We start from the raw sequence: 21838 nt of genomic DNA, 5'->3' as shown, positions 1-21838 counted from the left end.
TAATTGCAACATATAAAATTAAATTCTTTACATCCGTAAATAAAATTTATATTACGGAAAAATACTGCGGTGGTCAAACAGTATCCAGAAAGCTTCATTTAAAATTTATCTATCGAAAAAATCGTCTTAAAACTTTTATCAAACGTTTTTATAACTTCTAAAAACATCTGATAATAGTCAAAATGTATTACTTTTTATCGTCTGAATAAATTTGTTTCTAATGAGATAAGAAATTTTTACTCAATCGATTTTTTGAAATATCAAATATTATTGAGCAAAGAACTCTCATTAAATCGTGTTATTGTAACAAAATCCGGCTACAAACGTATTCGAAATGTTACAGAGCTTTTAAAGACAATTATTTATCAGACAAAAATATTTGACTGGTACAAAAAGTTTTAAAAATGGTAGAACATGCGTTGTGAATAATCTGCGATCTAGCATACCATCCAATTCGATTAATGATTAAGATATCGATATGGTTAGTGAAAATGATGCTTTATGATTGTCGTTTGACAATGAGACACATATTTGAACAATATATCATTTGGTGTATGCCAAGGAATTTTTTAATGAAATAATTTAAGGTTCCCACGTGTTTCTTCTCCAATTATTTCAAGAACTTTAAATTTATTCTAAAAACAAAACGTACTCAATTCTCCTGAATTAAAGGTATTATATTTGATTATCGTAATGTTGTTCATTATGAATTGCTACCAAGAGACCAGGCAGTCAATGAGGGCTGTTATTTGAGAATTTTCCATCGTTTACATAAAGCAATCTATAAATATAAAAAACCCAGATGTATAAAATTGAAGACACAGAAATCACTCTTATTACATGTTATCAAATGTTAAGAGTTAAATGTAAACAAATCACTCTACGTACATTTCAGGCTACTTCAATGAACGTTGTTACCTCAATTCATTTAACGCTTCGATAATTAATGAGGCTAAAAATATTATTAAAAATACTATCGATAAGATTCAATAAAAAATTTGTTCTTTCAGAAGAAGAAATTTTTTTAAAAAAATTCAAGAAATAGGCGTCAAACAAAGTTTAACCGGAAACGAAAATTTAATTTAAACCATTTCGAAGTAGGTAATCTGTAAAACTTACCTTTGGATATTGCGGTCGTACTTTCCAAAATTATTATCTCACAAAAATGGTTTTTGTAACATAAAAAAATTCTTTTTTAAAGCTATTAATTTCCTTTTTGTATTACATTTTCTTTATTTTTAACAATTTTTTAAATGTAATAGATAATTTGTAACAATTTTTAATATTATGAAATTCAAAGTCCTCCTTGGAAACATTCAATAGCATACTTTTGCCTGTGTTAAATCAGAGCCTCAAAAAATGCCTCCTTTGGTCACTAATACCAGAGTAGAATTTTTATTTCTGCTTTTATTTTGTAGTACAAACATTTTTTTAAAGTTGCACGCGTTAGATTTGTTTTGAATTATTCAATAAAATTCATATTTTTGGAGCTTATCAAATAATAAAATGGAATTTTTAAAATATACATTTTGCATTAATACTTATCAAATTATAAAGATAATAATCTGGGCTAACAAGCTATTCGACAAAGACGGTTAGTTTGTTGAAAATGGTCTGACATGTGGGGAGAAAAAATTACCAGTTTTATTTCACGATAATTAAGACTCACGAATAATAATCGTATCACGATAGTAAAAATATTATTTGTGAATTTTTAACCAAACATCTCGCAAATCCATTTTTATAAACTTCATATTCATCTAACATGGAACCGTGTCACTTATTACCGCTTTTGAAGCCGTTTCTTCGTGACCACCGTTTTGAGTCTATAAATTTTCTAAAAGAAAATTCGCTATGAAAAGCTTGAAAAGATGTTCATAAAAACGACTTTAAGTAATATTTTGATGATTGGAAATAATGCTGGCATCAGAATAGGAAGAGTTTATTTTGCAGCAGATGCAAGAAACCGATACCCTTTGTTTTTTGCCGCCATTCTGGAATACTTTTTGATTACAGTAGCTTACTATTGATTATGTATAATTCTATAATATAAAAATAATACATGATTAACAGAGGTTTGCTAATATAAACCTAATGCAAAATAAAGAGTTTTGTTAGAAGATTCTTTATCTAATCTAGACAGAAGATGCGGCATAAAGGATATTTTATTTAGATCATCGGAAGATTTTTTTCTTGATCTAGGTAGATGAAATCTTAATATCTTTACTTTCATTTTTTGCCCTTTAGGAAAATTTGATTTGTAATTTATTGAAAACGTTTTTTGAAACTTTGATGATTGTAGTTTATTTAATTGGTATTAGAAACGAAGGGAATATTTAAATTTGATAGAAAAAAAAGTCTTTTTAAACTACCTCATTCGCTCCTTCTTCCATTACTACTAGTATTACTATTATATAAAGTAACAAGTAATAAATTTGAAAATCGATAGATTTGGGCAATGGCATTCTCTTTCTGAGAAGTAGACACATTTTAGCATTCTTGTGCGCTAAAATAATTGAATAATACAATTTCGTGTCATTTGTGGGTGTATAATTAGACAAAAAAAAATTAAAATGCATGTAACAATGAAATAGAGATTTTTAGTTTAGAGACATTAAGTTTAAAACAAACTTTACATAATGTGATAACATTCGTGCATAATTCAAATGGCTATAAATTCCTTATAGACGACAAAGACAGAAAGAAATTCGAGCGCAATACAGAAAGGAATTTAAAATATTTGCTTGTAACTCATTCCGACTGCCCTTTGTAACTTCTTAAGGACATCCACGCAATATACTATTTTACGCTACCATTAAGAGGCATGTTCGTAGCCATTCATGTCACGCAGAACAAGCATGTTGCCATTTTATATTACTTTTTGTGTCTCCATTTCATTGAGATACGTCACATGCTCTTTCTCAACGTCTCTACAGTTTAACCATTAATTTGATTTCATTGAGTTTTTCTGGCGCAAAGTGCAATTATCAAAGTATTGAAAATATGCATTGAGAAAGTTCCATGTGACAGGAAAATGGGTTATCGCATGATATTTGTATGACCAAAAGATTTGTATTTGGCAGTTGCGATTCCATAATAACTGCCAAATAGAGAAATTGTTATGTAAGCAAATAAAACTTTATAAACTTCTTTGTTGAAACAAAACTTTTTCAAAACTTCCATGTTGAAAATTGTTATCCTATTATTATTTAAAAGAGAATCATAACCATTGGTTTGGTACATTTTGAATATTCTTATGGTACATGATATTTCAATTCTTACCCCTGCGCAATACCACCCAGAGAGAACCCCATGCATGATCTGAAGATTACCATCCAGATGAAGGAAGGAGACGCGGCACTTACTGCCCCAAACAAGAACAGGAGGATAGAAGACACAGCAAGAGACTGAAGCAATAAAAGAATTCATTGCAAATAAGTAACGTATTGTTTAGAAATTTTTGAAGGCATATTCATTAAAATATTGGCTGTGAATATTGCGGTATTTTATAAATACTATATTGAAGCAATTAGAAAATGGTCATTTACCACGTTGAGTGCCGAGTCACCCATATTTGGATGACAGCAAGAGTTCTTATTCAATATAGAATTTGTTGCAAATAGATCACGCTTGTATTTAATTTATATCTCCTTGTTTTATATCGTTGTTATCTATGTTAATCGTCTGTCATTGAAACCTACTATCTAATTAGATATTCTTTTCTGTATTGCGATTAAAAATTAGTGAAGAAGTAAGCATCTAATTAGATAGTATTCCGAATCACAGTATGATTCATTATAATATTTTTAATTACTTCGCTTATTTACATGTGCCTTATCATTCCTAAAGTGAAAATACTATAAACGTTTTTTTTGAAAGTGCTCGCACTATCAAATAAATAATAAAAAAATCATAAAATTATTGAATTAAAAAGGAAAAAAGCATAAAATTAAACTAGCGTCATAAACGAAATAATTTTTGAACTGAACATGCAGAAAAATAATTCCTTTCAGACAAAAGCATTTTAAACTATAATTACACAAGATCGATCATACAAGATAAACATCGACAATAATAAAATTTAAAATAACCGATAATTTTGTAAATTTTCAGAAGATCTTTAAGGATTTAAATTTAATATTACTGGATTTTTTTTGTATAACATTTAAATATTATTGTTTTTTATATCAAACAAAAAAGAAAATCTTCTCAACCATATAAACAATAATTTCATACAATTTTTGAGAGCTGAACACAAAAACTGTGGAAAATTTTCACAATTGGTTCTTATTTAGAAAAGATGGAAGAAATCTTTTCCCTTCGTTTCCTCCAAATAAATACAAAGACTGGAATTTAGAAATGTATAACTTATAAATTATATTAATACAAAAAATATATCAAAGGTCTACAAAAAAGAATATTTTTTAATATTTATTATGTTTATATACATTATAAAAAGTATAAATATATATTAAATATAGGTAAGTTTCTAAAATCCATTTACCAAGGCAGAAATATTTTAAAGCTTACGAATTTCTATTACGGAGTAAAACCTTCGGTTAATTTCTTCGACTTCGCTGATTTCGTAACAGCTCTGCAATTAAAATAATTCTTCTCAATGGCGTCTTTGTTGTAAATTGAAAGCGGAAACTTTTTTTGTGGATCCCACATTAGGCCGAAATATAGCAACTTATTATATGAATGAGGATAGGACTAAAACTGTGAACTAAGTAGAAAATTTTTTATGAAAAAAAATAGGGAAATTAAACATTTGAAAAGGAAGACAATTTTAGCATAAACATCCTTATATATAAAATTTAATGTAATAAAATAAAATTTTGAAAACCACGGACGAAAGTAGTTTAAAATATTTGAATAACAAATTTCCTGTAATCGGTGTATTTAAACCAAACGGGGGAGTTTTTCTTAGTTCACAGATCCATGAGTTCTTTAAACATGCAAATTTGAAATTGTAATATAATGAAATGAAAAAGAGTACTGGAATAACCTTGACTTTAAGAAATTTATTAAAAAATACGAAGAAAATGGTTTAAGAACTTTCTGATGGACATTTTCTCTGCATGCAAGGGGGATTGAAATTTGATTGCTTAGCGTGTCTTAAATTGCATTTCCTGCAGCGTCGGTTGGACTTTTATTCTGTAAACTGTGGGTAATTAGCATGTCTAGAAGTTTCTCCAGGATATTGCTAAAATCGATAAACTATTCTAGGAAAGCTAATCCACTATAATGTTGGCAAACTACTCTTTTATTATTTTTAAAGATAACTCTGAGAAAATGCATAATCGACAATCCAAGTGATCCCATAACATAGAGTTAATAGGTAAATATATATGACCTTTTGTATGACCTTTTTTATGACCCTTGTTTCATATTAAAAGCATTAAGTTACAAAATCGTAGGAATGGGAACAAATTTCAAATTTTCATTGTCATTATGTGTGTTCAGTAATCGAAATTAGCAATAAATGTCTATTTTAATATCAGAGAAAATAATAATCGAAATCTTTATGTCTCTTGTTATGAGTTATTTTTCTTATCAACTAAGATGAAAATATTCTGTATTTTTACAACTATGATAAAGTTTTATGAACTATTTTAGAATGCTATTTTTGATTGATTTGGTAGCAATATACAGTTTAAGGCAAGAGTTTTAATTTTTCTGAGTTAAAAAATGTTTATAAGATGACTGACCCGCTTCCTACCGTAGACATCTGCGACGGCTCCCAAGACAGGGCTTCCCACCATAATGCCAGCAAAGACGATCTAGAAATTCAAAAAAAAGTTTTATCATGTTTTAAACATTTTGTATAGCATGATTATAAAAGAGTATACAAAATTTAAAGCACAATAGTTGCAATTCGAAAAACTATTATAACCATGATTTAAAAATTACTTCAATAACATTGCACATTTATAAATATAATTAATTCATAAATATCCAGTACAACATCTGCAAGAATTCCAAATGATACTCGATATCCAAATTTGAATTATAATCTTTATAGTAAATATGTAGAGTTAAGGTTAAATAGTTTGTTCTATTTATAAATTTGTCAACGTTCAACGATGAGAAAAAAGAAAAATATTCGATTTGATTTCTGGAACTTCGTGTCATGGGCTTTGTACTTCATCCTAATTTCAAAAAGAAAATTTATGAATCCTCTGAAATTTATATAAAGAACATTTCAAATTTAGCTACAGAAGCTATTTAGAAAATATCTCGGGATAAGTTGTTCTAATTTTGAATTTGCAATAAAATAAATATCAAATTTTTCTGTTTCAGATTAAAATTTAAAAAGACACGAATCCTTCAGTACTGACATATGATTATACATATTTTCCTATATTTCGAGCAATAGTTTGTCGAATATTTGGTTTCTACTGATAAAGTCAACTCGTCAACAACTCGATCTTTTATCCTAGATATTTAAGATAAAAAAGTCCCTAGCAAAGAAAATTCATAATTGGTTACAAAAATGCTTCCTAGGTTCAGTGATGAAACGTTATATCGTCATTCGCTCGGTGATCGGTCTGTTATCAAGTTTAATTAGTCTATTATTAAATTACAATTAATCAAGTTGTCGGCATGTCATAGCGATAACAGCAATTTAAGATAACTTTTAAAAATAATTGTTTTGCCTTTGGATTCAGCAAATAAAAATTCCAAAGAGCGCATCACAATTATTTGTAATAGAAATTTTCTAGGTGTTTGGTTGTGTATATGCTGAGTAATTGCCTAATATTCGAATGTTCATAACCGAACCGAACCTGAAAATGTAATAATCTGTTACTTAGTGGATTTTCGCACTGACTGTGTAATGAGAAATCCAAATAAATAATAATTATTTTTTGAGTATATTATAATTTAATGCTTTTTCAGAGATGTACATATATTCTTTAAAATTATGTTCGTCTTCAAGTAAAAATTTTTAAATAATCGGTTCTCTTCGAACCCAGTTTTTGAATGATTCTATCTGCTTCAATAGCTCACAACCAGGAACGCATCTTTTTATATTCATTAATAAGATTAATAGTCAGCTTCTACTCATTCTTCTCCAACACAGATGAAGGGAAATAATATACTTGTTGATTAAATTTTCAAGTATTTAGGTGAATTTTAATTTCTTATATTACTTCTGTAATACTCCAATGATTTGAATAATATATTTATTTTTGCAGCAATAATAAGACAGTTACAAAGTGATATTAAACTCTGTTTGCTTCCTTATTAAAATAATCAGAAGAGTGGCATTTAAGTAGCTTCATATTCAGGGGAGCGTAAAAACTAACATCATTAAGTTAAAATTGGAACTTCCGATGTTAACATAGCTTGGATAACACCTAACTTATTGCTTTACTAAGAACGAAAATCAATATAATCATTAAAACTTGTATTGTCATTAGCAAAATCTGTATTAACATAATTTCACAATGTTTGAATAACCGATGGATTCAATTCCTATTTTTTTAAAGGATTCGTTTTTGTTATTATAATTTAGTATTTCCTTATTCTCAAATACATTGAAACTTTAATTAAGTTGTGGCTTATTTAACTTTTTAAAAATTCTCTTTAATTACATTGTTAGCATTTAGATAGTTACTCCTTTTATTACAGGAATATTTGTAAAGAAAATTGACAAATATTCAAACGATGATTTAAGTGAATGAAAGACAAATATTATGTTGAATAATTAGAAAAAAACTTTTTGATTTGTTTTATTACCTTTATAGATACACTGTTTTTTTATGAATGTAATTTTTAAGGGCCATTATATTCATTTTTATGTAACTTCACAAAGGTGACAAAATTTATGAAAAAATTGTTTTGAGAAATGCTAATATAATATTAATAAATATTCAGTAGATATTAATTAATGCTTTTCAAACCATAACGGGTACAATCTCGATTAAAATTAATGGTAGTATACGTTATAGCAAAATAGTACAAATATAAATTAATAATATGCTTAGTAAAATGTACCAAGCATATAGAAGACATAAAATTGACATCCTTCAGAGGTTAAAATATTTTTGCTTCTACAAAGGTGGAGGAGGAATCAGCAAGAAATAATTACTGCTACTAAAAAGAAAAAAAATTATGAAAAGAAATATTTCACGAAAATGAACATATTTTACCATAGATGTTTTTTCTTATACATATAAACGTTATTAACATTTAAGTGTTTAGGAGAATTAAGTGTGTGTATTACACTTTAATAATAATTCTTATTTTATATATATAACTATATCAACAATTCTTTTATTATACGCATCACACACATATTTGGGGAATGCGATATAGTAGAAATGTTTATACTAGGAATTTTTTCTGTCGTCCCTTATCTTTCATTCTAGAATTTCTTTGCATCGCCTCTTTTGAATCCATTGTTCATTTCCCTCTTTCTCTGAAAAATTATATCTCTGAAATATCGCGTCGTTACGATTATCCAAATAAAACTGTGATATGATTATAATTGGATAATTGTAAGGTTTTTTCCCCTCTCTTTTCTTCTCTACAGTGAACAGGAGTACTCAGATTCGAGCTACACTTTGTAGTTTTAATAAAGAAATTTTATGAGAAATTTTTTGTACATACTGATGTCAATAGAGCAATTTGCCACCGGAATAACGTCCAATCGCAGGCCATGAAATCTCCAATAATAGATAAGATGAAGATTTCGAAGGCATCGGCTAACTGGAAATAAGCATAGAGAATGCAATTAAAATCGAGAAAAAGAAAAACCAATTCTTTCAAAGTGAGATATACTTAAGAAATAAAGTGAAATATAATATGAAAATATTCTATATGGCAAAACAAGAAAAAAAATAGGCGAGATCTTTAAAAGGCGATAGGTCTCCCTTCTCCCCCCCTCTTTTTAATAATATGGTGATAATTCATTTTCACATTTAAACATACTTTTAAATTACTCAATCTTCTAATAATTTACTTTAGGTTATTTTTTACATTTTATTAATTCTGTGAATTTTCTTTATTTATTTATATATTCTTATCAGCTTTTGGCAACTATCTATCTAGTTTGCTGGAATAAATGGGCGTTAAAATTTTGCTTTAAAATATTTTATGTCATTTTGTCTTAATAGCTTCAATAGAAAAATAATGCTAAGCTTCAAATTTTGATAGTTATATAACTCATACAATTTTAGAAGTCTTATTCCCTTCTGTTCTTTTCACTATGCATTTCCAAAATTTTCTGTTACCTCTCCTAAAATATGAAATTTAATTAAAATTGGACGTGTTGAAACTTTAACCTATATAAAAAACATTTTTTATTGAAATCAATTATGTTTTTTGAAACTATGAGATCAAAAAATAGAATAATTCAGCATTAAAATCTTATGTGTGTTAAAGAATTTCTTTTTAATTTTCTTGCAGTTTCTTTAAGAATTATTCGATACAAATTTTTTTTTTGACTCATTATACAATTCAGTTTTACTTTCAAAGGAATTTAATTGATGTAAATAATATAATTTATTTTGTGTCTTCCAATGCATAAACTTCTAAAAAAATTATAAAATCTAAATTTTATACAGTCTATAGGTTTTAAGAATCATATTCAGTAAATTATTCTCGACACAACGGCAGTCATGTTTATTCACAAAATGTATAAGTTATCCTCTATAGATTATTTCATTCGAATTTTGTGTAGAGATACATTGAGACATTCATTAAAAACTGTTTATCGATTCTTTTAACCAAATATTTCTACTTCTTTTTCTAAGTAGATGGTGAAAGGCAAATGATTTTTTCCCCCGCGCCAATGAGACAAGGCTTTAAAAGTGTTTCACCTATTGTTTTTATTTCTTGTACTATTAATTGTAATTTACTTTCATTTAATCTCAAAATCTGTTTCAAATATCTGTTCATGTTATAATATTTTTATTAATTTGTTAAAAATTATCGTTTTCTATAGTTTTAATTAAATTCTTAAAATTGCAATTGCAAATTATAACTATGTTTGAATTTCAAAATGAATTCTAAAAGAATTTGCCTATTTATTTATTATTTTTAATGTGGTGAAATTTTAATTGTAGCCCCTTATCATTTGCTCTTTTTTCATTGAATTAGATATCGTGGAGTTAATTTCAATGATTTTGAATTTTTCAGAATAAAATCATCTTCCAATTAGAAAAAAAAAAAAAATTAAAAAAATCAAATTTTGGAAAATCACTTGTCGAGTTCTCTGATAAATCTTCAGGCGACACCTACATTTTCCTTAAATTGTTCATCCATAAGTTCTAATTTTTGCATTCCTCATAAATTAATTCTTAAAAAAACAGTTATAAGTTATAAAGTTTCGAATATCTATGTCAGACACGAACCCACTATTTACTATTTACATCCTCTGTTCTTTTAAATTAAAGAAATAAAACGTTTTTATGATAACGAAACGGCTGGAATCAATATTATCTTCAAGGTTTCTCAAAAAGTATTTTATAAACATAGTCCTATAAAATTTCGTAAAACGCTTAACAAAAATTATGTGTCAGTCATGAAACTAAACTTTATTTGTAGCTTTTATGATTGCAATACTAGACCAACATTTGTCTATAATAAACTTTCTTTTTCTGGTTCTTTTAGTTTATAATAAAAACAAATGGATATAAAATTTTTATAGCCACGAAATGGCTGCAATCATTATCTACAAGGTTTTCCAAAAAGTTGTTTATAAATATTTAAAATGTGTCAGACATACAGAAACAAGGTATTTTTGTAATGGAACATTGGGCCAATATAGACGATTCTCTGGCAATGAATCACGTAAATGAAAAGGAGTCACCTGATAAAATATACAACACAGATTTAATAAAGTTTGGATTTATATTCAGTTATACAGGAATAATGACATGCGAAAGATGTATTGCTTCGAATGGCAAATCTCCGAATACTTAATTTAAAACTTTGTTGTCGATATTGCATACCACTTGCTATTACAATATGTATCGTGCTGAATAAAAATGGATTATAGTGCTATAGTAGATTCATATTTCATTCATTTTGAATAATGCATTTTATCTGGTGTGACATTTTTATAAATTCAATTCACTGAAAAAGAGACTTTGCATGTTTTGATACAGAAACGACTCGCTTCTGTAAGCCAGACGACTTCACTGAAAAAGAGTCTTTGCATATTCTGTTACAGAAATGACTCATCTTTGTATGTCAGATGAATAAAATGACTCGTTTCATTACGCCAGAATACATCCCCGAAAAAGAGCCTTTGCATATTCTATCGTAGAAATGACACATTTTTGCATGCCAAATGAACAATAGATTTCAGATATAAATAACAGCAGTATGTGAGACATTATCACTCAAGTGTGGGTGAGTAAATCAAAGGATATATTTTATTCATTATCTCTACGAGATAGATAGCATACAGGGAGGGAATGTTCATATTTTCCATTTAAGTGGATTTCTATTCATTTCTTAAGAGTAACGTTATTTTATGTTCATGTCATATGTTGATGGGGAATTTTAATTTTGGAATGCATTGCGCGTTTTGGAGAAATCCTAGACTGACTACTCCGACCCAAGACCGGACAGTCGCAACAGCAACTCTGGAGGGAATTGTGGTTTAATCCCAATGGCCATCACCGGCTCCGGTACAACCCTTCCCTAAAGAAGTACGTCCGGTCATCGATGGGAGGTAGTGACCTCTACCCGATCATGTACCCTCAAGGGTGGCGAGAACCAGCCATAAATTACAGAAGCTTCTCATCCTCAATTACCAGGTGCCCCCTTCCCTGAGGGACCGCTTTTTGCAGAAAAAAAAAGCCTGATATCAAAGAATTAAAATCATTAGATCATGCCCAACATTAAAAATAAATGGGGAGATAGATATTAAAAAGCATGAAAAATTATGTTTGGCATGAATAGCATCAAATGAAATGATTCCATTTTTAAAAAAAATACAAGATGATAAATCCTGCGCCGTTTATGAAAATATTTTCATATTTAATTTTTCTCTAATAGTTTAAAAAGTCAAAATACTTATAGTTATGTTTTCAATTTTTAATTCTTGTAACATCTCGGAAAATTATATACTGTGCGAATCAATTCTTAAAAACTATCATAAACTAATTTTTTCCTCCATAAATATACCTATATAATATTTTAAGATCAAACACTTAAACATGAATCATTATAATGTACAAAATCCTCTTACCTTTCCTTACTTTTATTTTTAATGAAAACTAAAAATTGTTACAAATAATTATAATTTTTTTTTCGTAATTTTAAAGATTGATATGAAATTTTATCAAAGATTGCGAGTATCAACTTGAATACAGATAAATAAAATGATTAACGTATCTATAATGTTTACTTTCATTATTAAAGCAACACTAAATGCAAAGATCTTTTTTTCTATATATGAAAACAGAGCTTTCTAATGAATAAAAAAAATAATCATTTAATAAGTGCTGCGATATCATCACTAAAACCTTACTCTTGTTACTATATTTCAAGTAGATTCTGATGTTCTACTAATAAAATAATTATTTGTTTAAAGTCAGGTGTTAAAAAATTTGCTCAGATATCAAATTATTATTAAGGGAAGATGGACGAATGAAAGTGCTGAAAGATTGATGAAACTTACCCATCCGAGACCCGCTAATAAAGTGAGTTTCAGCTGAAATTTTCCATAACCCACTTTGTTAACAGCATCGTCCACTGAATACACAAGATTTGCTGAAAAAGCGTGAAATAATTGTCAGCGAATACAGCATAAACTGGAACTAAAAATCTATTGTTACAAATTTCAGTCCAAAATACAATGTTTTTTAAAAAAAACTATAAAACGTTTTGTTCATTTCTTCGAAAATTGGGAAGTTATTTTTAGAATGAATGACATACACTTTCGGAAAGATATAAAGTTATCACAGTTTTTTTAAATATTGTACAGTTCTGAAATATTTTGTGAGGTCCACAGATATGCAAATAAATGAAGTCTTAATAGATTAAATCGGCACTCGATTAAATGGAAGACAAAAAAAAAATAACATAGCAAGTGTCTATGTTATTTTTTATGTTAGGAAATGTTATTTAAAACAAATGTTAGGAAAACAAAATTTTGGTATTAAGCCTGTTTATCTGTCTGTTCGTCTGAGGAAAAAAGAATTCAAAACACTTGAAACTAGATGAATGAAATTTGGTAGAAGTCCTTATTCTAAATTTATATATTTCTATCGAATTTTGAGCAAACTCTATCCGGAGAAAGTCTGTATGTACTGCTTTTTCCCTGTAAGCTAATACGATGGTTACAAAACGAAAAAACCTAAATGGGTAAAATTCGGCTGTACGCTTTGTATATATTATAGGCACCTATCAAATTTTAAGTGAAATTCAATAAGAGGCTGAATGTCTCTCTGTCTGTACTTTCAGAAGCACGAAATGTGATAAATGAAAAACGTACTGTCTTAAATATAGCAAACTTGTCATGTATTTTTGTGACTAAAATTGTAGTTCTGTGGTAACCCGTAGTTTGAATCGGTTAGGAAAAACGCGTCTAAAACACCTTTATGTATATTATGAGAGAAAGTTTTGGAAGACTATTCCCGCTTTTTGATGAAAAGATTCATTAAATATACCATTGTAACTGAAAGTAATATATCTTCTATTCAATAAGCTAAGAGTACTGTACCAGCCTACTTTCATTGTTCCTTGATAAGTTTAATATTAAAATGTAAAAATAGAGTAATCCATCAATGGTAATGTCTTTTCTCCTAGCCAGAATGATGATCTTGGGTCTGAAAGATTCAGCACTTGTGTCAATTTTTCTACTGGCCTCATTTTTTTCTATCACTTTCAGTTCAGTAGATGTTTTTGGTTTGTTGTTGTAATTTAATATATTGTAGTCTTTTTTTGTCTTTGAGTAACAGCTTTTGATAATTCAATCAAATTATTGATTCTGAAAAAGCTAAATGAAAGGGAAACAAAGCTTATTCTCAAACATGAAAAAATCTATAAATGACTCGTCAACAAATATGATTTTATGCAAGTACGAATGAGCTTATTACTGCTAAAATGACCGTATCAGATTATTTTGTTACACCAATACATGAAGACATTTTTTAATAACTAGAGGGGAAAAGAATAAAAATTTGTTCGATGAAAAAAAACATGAATACGATGCCATTTTCTCAGACTGATTAAAATGATCTCAAATCGATTGGGAGTAACTGAAAAAAATGAGCAATATTTTTGTTGAATTTGCAATTGAAATTATATTCCAATATTTTTAAATTCCTCAAAACATAGTCTGAACAAAGTTTATCTAATTAAAAATCATATGAGACCCCGTTGTCACCAATGAAAAGTTAATTAAAAATATAAAAAGGTTATAGAGGTACTAATGCACTAAGGAAATTGGATTTTATCAAAGTATATGTTTACTAAGTCCATAAAATATGCAGACGGTTGAGTTTCTATAAATATCTCTCTTTTCTTAAACTCTACATCTTTTATTCATTTTATTGATTTATTTTGTAATGCCTTAACCTATTTTACTAGAAATATTGATTTTAGTATTGCTCTACGTTTTGCAGTATTTTTGTTGAATAATTAGGATTTTTCAGATATAGAGTTGAAGTTCATTTCACCCTAATTAACGGAAATGTGTATTACAGTAAAAAGAGTCTTGATCATTGATGTCATTAAATTTTGGTAGCACAAATAAACCATTTTTGGTGACTTATCGCTGCATTTTTAACGACTTATGATATATTTTTGGAGAATGAGTGAAAGTTGCTGTAAATTAACAGGCTTTCAAACCTCTAACTAGTCATACTGTTCTGCTTACATATTTAATTAAATTTATTCCTTGTTTTTTCTCTTTCGATCGTATTAAATAATTTGCTAGTTTAAGTAATTATAATAACTACATTATAATGATTCCAATATTAACAGTTCAATTACGGCTTAATAGAAAATATAAGGAAAATAATAAATGCTTATATGTTCAATATTTAATACTTTGCAAACAGAAGGTATCAAATGCGATTCATATTTAAAGATCAAGTGCAATCAAATATGAATGCCAAACAGAAGATATCAAATGTGATATATCTCTTCAGATCAAATTTAATGAATGCATAAAAGTTTGTGGAAAGATTTTAAACTTTGAGAAGCTAATAATTATAACATTAAATTAATAATTCTGTATAGAAATTTATTAATTGTGTTAAAAATAGAATAAAAATATTTCAAGCAAGGTTTTAGAACTTATTATTTATGTGTGCTTATTTATCTATATAAAGGCATGTCGATTAATTTGTTGTTGACTAAAGGACTCAGCTAGAATGAGCAGTTACAATCTATTCACACAGCTTATCTCAAAAGATAATTCTTAATGCTCTTCTAGAATTTTATTTTGCGTTATTATTCGATAGAAAATTACGTACCCATTGAGAGGTGTAATCTTGAAATCATGCGTTTTCATACGAAATAGTTGAAATAGTACAAAAGTTGGTAAAATTGAGTGCAGTAGCTGTGGTTAGGAGATTTTGTTAATATTTTATCTTATAATGAATTTATGTAAATTATTGTTTTAAAGATTTGTCTCAAAAATGGAAGGGAGTGTGGGGGGGGGAAGAGAGAAATCGGTAGTAGGTGACTGTTCATGACATTTCAGAAGATATAAATATTTATATAAAGCAAAAATTAGAAGACTCAGAACAGTTGATGGAGTTTAAGGACTGATTCTAGTTATTTAAAAAATATCTGGCTGTTCACAATATCTTTGTTGACAATAATAGAGGAACTAGGCAAATAAGATTTTATTTTAAATTCAATCTTGAACTGCGAGAACGAGGTCAATGTATTCGATGTCATAATTTTGCGATTTATGTTTCTGCGTATGCTGGCTAACAATTGTTCGTTGTCTTAAACTGTGTTACATTCTTTTTCTTGCTTCAAGCTTTGCACATTGAAATGGTGCTTCATGTGATTGTAAACTGGCCATATTTTAAGATTTCAGTATGGCCATATTATAAGTGTGCAGATATTATAAAATCTTAATATCTACATACTTATAATCTTAAATTCTTATCAGCATAGGTTTTAACAACAACAAAAAAAAAGAGTAATTTCAAAAATATATATAAACAATCATGAAATTGAGCAGTGATAGGCAATTTTCTTCATGTTTATTTTTAGGGATTCATTATAAAACTTAATCTTACAAGGCCATTTCGTTCTCTAAATCTTAATTCAAATTCAAATTATGGTTACACTTTAAATTTACAAAACAATATCATTATCTCATTTCTTGATCGATTTGATGCTTTTTATGAGTACATAAAGGAACTCACTAACTTTCTTAACTACTGAAACAAAAAGAAAGGCATATCAAATAAGATATTTGGTTTCTTACTAATGATTTTCAAGATGAAAAAAATGCAATTATATATAATGCAACGATGCAATTTATATACAAAAAAAGAAACTTGCACCTTTAATTCGTAGATATCATGGCGTGATAACATTTTGTGCTTAATTCATTTGCCTTTTTTTCGTCTAACTTTATTATATCAATGGTTACGCTTTGCGCGTAATTTGTTTCTATGTCATTCGATATACAGCTCTAAATGCATTATGATAATAAAAAAAAGATAAATTTTACTTTAAAATTGGTTTCTAAAAACAACATTTTTTTTAATCTTAATGTTATTATTTTCAAAATCAGTGGAATAAGAAATTTGGCGAATTAATTATGTTGGCCCGAATTTCAATACAATATAAAAAAGCATTGTTACAAGTTGTATTTGAGAATTGATTTTGGGAAATGAAAATTAGAAAAAAAGCAGCACGGAAATAAAATTGGTCACTGCAAAACTATTTTTTCTTAAATTTTCAAATAATATAAAAATGATTTTTGCATGATAATATTCTAAAAAGTTATTCTCAAATATTATTAGCATGAGAGTTAATTTTTTAATTGAAAATTCAGCAAAAATGTTTAAAATTTTAATATTTTTATTAAAAAGCACATAGTAAGGGAACTTTAGCGTCAAATTTTGTAGCTCTACGGTCTATTCTATAGAGAGTTTCATCCAGTTCATTATGTATCAATGTTTCTCCTTGATTATAAGAATCTTGTGTCAAGTAATTTACAGCAAGCATGTCAACATAAAAATGTTAACAAACCAGAGGGAATAATCAGCCTAAAACATTCTCACATATTCTCTAATAATTCATTATCCCTCAAAATCTGGAAAAAATGTGGAACTTCTGTAAGGTAGAAAACACCTTGCTTAACCTTACAATAATTACGAAATATTAACCTTTGGCGTAAATTTAGCACTTTTACTTATTCGTGTTATCCTTGGTGAGTTTTTTTTTTTTTTTTGGCGATTAATTCTTGACGTGCAATTAACAGTATCCGGAAATGGAATTTGTGTTTCAGACGAATTTTTCCATTTCATATCAAAATTTGACACAGATTGTAGTCACAAAATGATTTACCAAATTTCATGTATTTCAGTCATTGTGATTTTAAGTGTATATGCTTCTGAAAGTAGTGATGGACAGATTTTGGCTCAAAATGTTTTAGGTTTCTAAAATAAAAATATATCTGTGTTCAGAATTTTCGTCATGTTGAATTGGTCTTGTAGTTATCGCTTTTACTTATATAAGAATAGCCATACAAACAGACTTCCTCTGAAAAGATTTTGCTTCAAATTTGATAGAAATCAACAAAACCGTATACCAAATTTCATCTGTCTATCTCAAAGCGGTTTTGAATTATCCTTATCACAGACATACAGACGAAAGGATGGACACACAGAAAGAGAAATGATACCAATTTTCAAAATCTATTTATTTCAAAATCTCAACAGTACCTCTATACATGTTCTTGAATAATTCAAGAGCCTGAAGTCATTATCCGCATCAGAATACAAAAGTTCAAATATTTCATTGAAATTTACATGGCATATTGCAAAAACAGTACATGCTATAAATTTTCTGTCATCTTCCTTTGTCCATTGTTTTTTCTCCGCGAAATTGTGGGGCCATTAAGTTACGAGTTTGATGAACTAGAAGATTCTGCTTTTAATCTTGCGATTAGAGTGACTCATGCGTGATTAGGAATGCACATGAATTGATAAAAATTGCTCTAATTAGTAAGAAAGATTCGTGTAAATAGTATTTGCAATACTTGTAATAGGATGCTTGTAAATATTATTACCTAATAAAATTGATCATACACACTAGCTGAACATAAACAGATAAACCAGTTTGCAATATATATATATATATATATATATATATATATATATATATATATATATATATATCTTTCAATCAGGCAGATTACGTTACTGACCTCGAGAAAAAAAAATTGAGAACTCGATTGATTTTGAGATGTCCAAAAACCATTGTTTTTCTAAATGTAGGTAATTGCGAAATATGAGCCGTGTGAGAGCATGATGTTTTTCTGTCGCATTAATACTACGTGACTTAAAAAAATAATGTTCTCACAGGATAACTTGAAATTTGCGATAGTAGATTTCAATTTTCTTTACATAATCTTAAATCAATGTATACTTTGAATTTCTTAATTTGCCATGTCTTTTACTAATTATGAAACTAAATGTATTACAAAAAAGTGAATAACTTAAAGGAATTTTAAAAATTATTTTAAAATTGATCACAGACTTTAATACATTTTTTTGATGTGGGGGATAATTTTCCCCCCAGTTTAAGCAATCGTTTTTTCCAGAAGGATATCATAGTCGAAGTTTTTCAGAGGGATATCATAGAGCACGCAACATTCACATTAAGATTTCTTTCGGTATATGGTCGACGTTCTGTGGCTTTTAGCCATGTATTTAAATTTACAGTCGAGGAAATCACAGGATATGATGAAATTCACCTGATAATAAGACAGTACCTTTCTGCATAATTCTGCCGTCATTTCTAGGATACGCTTGATGAGTTTCAAAAGTACTTTTTGATATTGGGATCATGCACTCACATCAAGCGATAAGTTTGTAAATTTACATGGCCATTGCTGTACCATATTATTGCTTACACGGCATACATAATTTTTGGTTTCAGTTAAAATTAATTGTAAATTTGAATGCGTTGTGCAAACTAAGATGACGCTCAAACATATAATGCTCCTGAAGCAAAGTGTAAAGTACAGTCAACGAAACATCGCCAAATATTTAATCCGCATTCATACCTATACTTTTTAAGGAGTCTTGATATTCAAAGTTTATTTGATAAGTAATAAAATGCCCAGCATGCAATATTTAAATTTTAGATATTACGAAGCTTAAAAGAAGTAAAAAATCTGCAGTTGGAAAAGAGAGAGCTAAAAAAGAATGTGCCTTCACTTATTTTAAAAAGTATGACTTAGAATAAAAAATATTATTGTGCATTTTATAGTGGTGCAATAAAATACACAATAATGTGATAAAAACTACCAAATTTATCAAGTAAAGTAAAATCGCATCCAAAAAGCAATAAAAAAATCTCAGATAATCTGTCATACTTAAAAAAAGTAAAAATGAAAACACTTGTAGAAAATGACAAGATTTACATTGGCAAAAGTGCGCGAATGATAAATGTGAAATAAATATAATATTTTGGAAAAAAAAAGGAATTGCTGAAACTTTTGTTGAAACTAATTTTGGAAAATTGATCGGAAATCATTGACAAATTGCATGAAAATGTAACAGATGTCAATGGGAACTTAATTTGTTTTGACTTATAGTTGATGCTAAAATAAATTTTCTGTGGTGATAAGTTCTAAAATTATGTCAGAAAAATATAAAACTGTTTTACCCTCATTTCCACTCTACACAGGGATGCAGAAAATTTTGAATAACGCACTTAATACTTCCAAATATTAAGGAACTAAACGAGACTATTCCAAACATTTGCATCCATGAAGAGGGGAGAGGGATGGAATTCTATAAGGTTCGAATAAACAAGAAAACGTACATTTTAGATTTGTTTATGCATTTTATATTAAGACCCTCATTTTTATAATAAATCAGAAACCAGTATCCATGAAAAAGTGCCTAGATGCTAGAATGTTCCAGAGAGAAATTTAAAAAATCTGGCTTCAATAGCGCAACTAATTAGCTCCAATGTTTGTTGCTTTGTAGTATTTGACTCGAGTAACTCTTCCTTTATACGCATATACGTGTCCTAAATGACGATATAAAATCTGCTTTCACCTTAGGGTTGATCTGCTCAAAAGATAAGGATATAAAATTTTGTATCAAACATCGTAATACTCCATAAACTCTTATCAAATAATACACTTTTTAATGGCTATAATTCTTCTTCGTAGTCTTATCTTTGTACAATCATACTACTCATTCCTTAGATGATAGTAGAAAGAAAGGCTAAAAATAGAAAGAAATGAAATCTAAATAATTTCTTGTAAATCCTGCAGCTCACTACAAAAGTAAGAATTTAAAATGTTTACCATAAAAAGGAATTCTAATAGATACTTTGTTTCTAGTAATCATGTACCAATTTCAGCGTCGATTATAAGAAATACAAAATTTTTTTATCAGAATTCTGCCAAGAAATCGTATTTCAGTTGAAGAAATTTAAGGATGAAAGTATTTTTACTTGAATTTGATGTTTATATTGTCGAAAAAAACCCAAAAATGAAACTGTGGAAACTGTGGGAAACATGATTGGATGAAATTTTTTCAATGAAAACGAACTAAACTGAAAGTATCCAATATGAGTGCAAGATTGGTCTAAATTTAAAAAAATGCAGCATAATATATATTTAAATTTTAGCTAATCTATCGTACGAATTGTGGAATTCGTTAATTTTAGTCACATTTCCAGTTGTAAACTAAAAATAAAAATAAATAAATAAAAAATGATATAAATTTTCCAATCACAAAATTGCATACAGTTAAATCTACAACTAAATTACCAAACTTAATCAATAAGTAAAAGATGACAATCAAGTAATTATATTCATCAAAATATAATCAAAACAAGCCTTTCTTTTACACAAAATAGAAATAAAACAATAATTAAATATAAAAAAGAATTATTCTATTTTCAGTTTTAAGAGTTTTCAAAACAAGATTTTTAGTTAATTTAATTTTTTAGAAACCTATGCAAAACTGTAGAATATAAATGATGAATAATTTAATGAAAGGAAATTTAATGAATTTTATATTTTCTTTTCCTTCATAAGTTTAGTTTTATGCCTACGATATTTATTAAAAAAATTTTTTAGACATATTTTCCTACATCAGATATAATAAGATGAATTTTCCTTTACTTTGAACCTATATTTTAAAGCAAACTCAATAAAATAATTTAATTATAAAAAATATATTGGTTACCATTCTGTTTCGTATCCATTTTGCAATCGGCTGCACCGTAATCCTTCCCATTTTTTAGAACCTCGCCGGATTCGTTTTCATTCGCGGTAACCTCAAAACTTTCATACATGCCTGGAAAAGACGCAACCGTTTAAAACATAAATCAAATAACAGAAGAACATTTCGTTTCTACTACTATCTTACAGAACAATGCATTCCGAGCATGCGCGGTGTATGACGAAAAACCCGCTAACGTTCATGTTCAAACAAAGGAATAATCTCCCCGTACGCATATACCAAGCTACACTTCCAGAATGAGTGTGGAATCCAGTGGATTCTATAGATGACTTAAAACTGATAATTGTATTTAGTAATGGTGACATAGCAATGTTGGCTGTTATAATCAGCAATATTTAATTCACGCCTCTGCTTTTGCAATTTCAGTTAATCGTTAAATGTTGAAAATAGAAATACAGTATTAGTAT

General features: G+C 28.1%; 1 protein-coding gene across 1 annotated transcript in view; it reads right to left on the bottom strand.

Annotated features, from left to right (window-relative positions):
• The window catches only part of LOC129969204 (synaptic vesicle 2-related protein-like), a 50896-nt gene extending 29302 nt beyond the window's left edge, over nucleotides 1-21594 (bottom strand). Inside the window, exons 1-5 of the mRNA XM_056083650.1 lie at nucleotides 21375-21594; nucleotides 12641-12732; nucleotides 8617-8715; nucleotides 5712-5783; nucleotides 3283-3407 (exon numbers count right to left, since the gene is read on the bottom strand). Of these exons, the coding sequence (XP_055939625.1) occupies nucleotides 3283-3407; nucleotides 5712-5783; nucleotides 8617-8715; nucleotides 12641-12732; nucleotides 21375-21483 (497 nt within the window). The 5' untranslated portion in view covers nucleotides 21484-21594. The remainder of the gene's footprint in view (nucleotides 1-3282; nucleotides 3408-5711; nucleotides 5784-8616; nucleotides 8716-12640; nucleotides 12733-21374) is intronic.
• Nucleotides 21595-21838: the final 244 nt, after the last annotated feature.

The sequence above is a fragment of the Argiope bruennichi genome, chromosome 5, assembly GCF_947563725.1.
Source record: "Argiope bruennichi chromosome 5, qqArgBrue1.1, whole genome shotgun sequence".
Taxonomy (NCBI): domain Eukaryota; kingdom Metazoa; phylum Arthropoda; class Arachnida; order Araneae; family Araneidae; genus Argiope; species Argiope bruennichi.
This window is presented reverse-complemented; position numbering and strand designations above follow the sequence as displayed.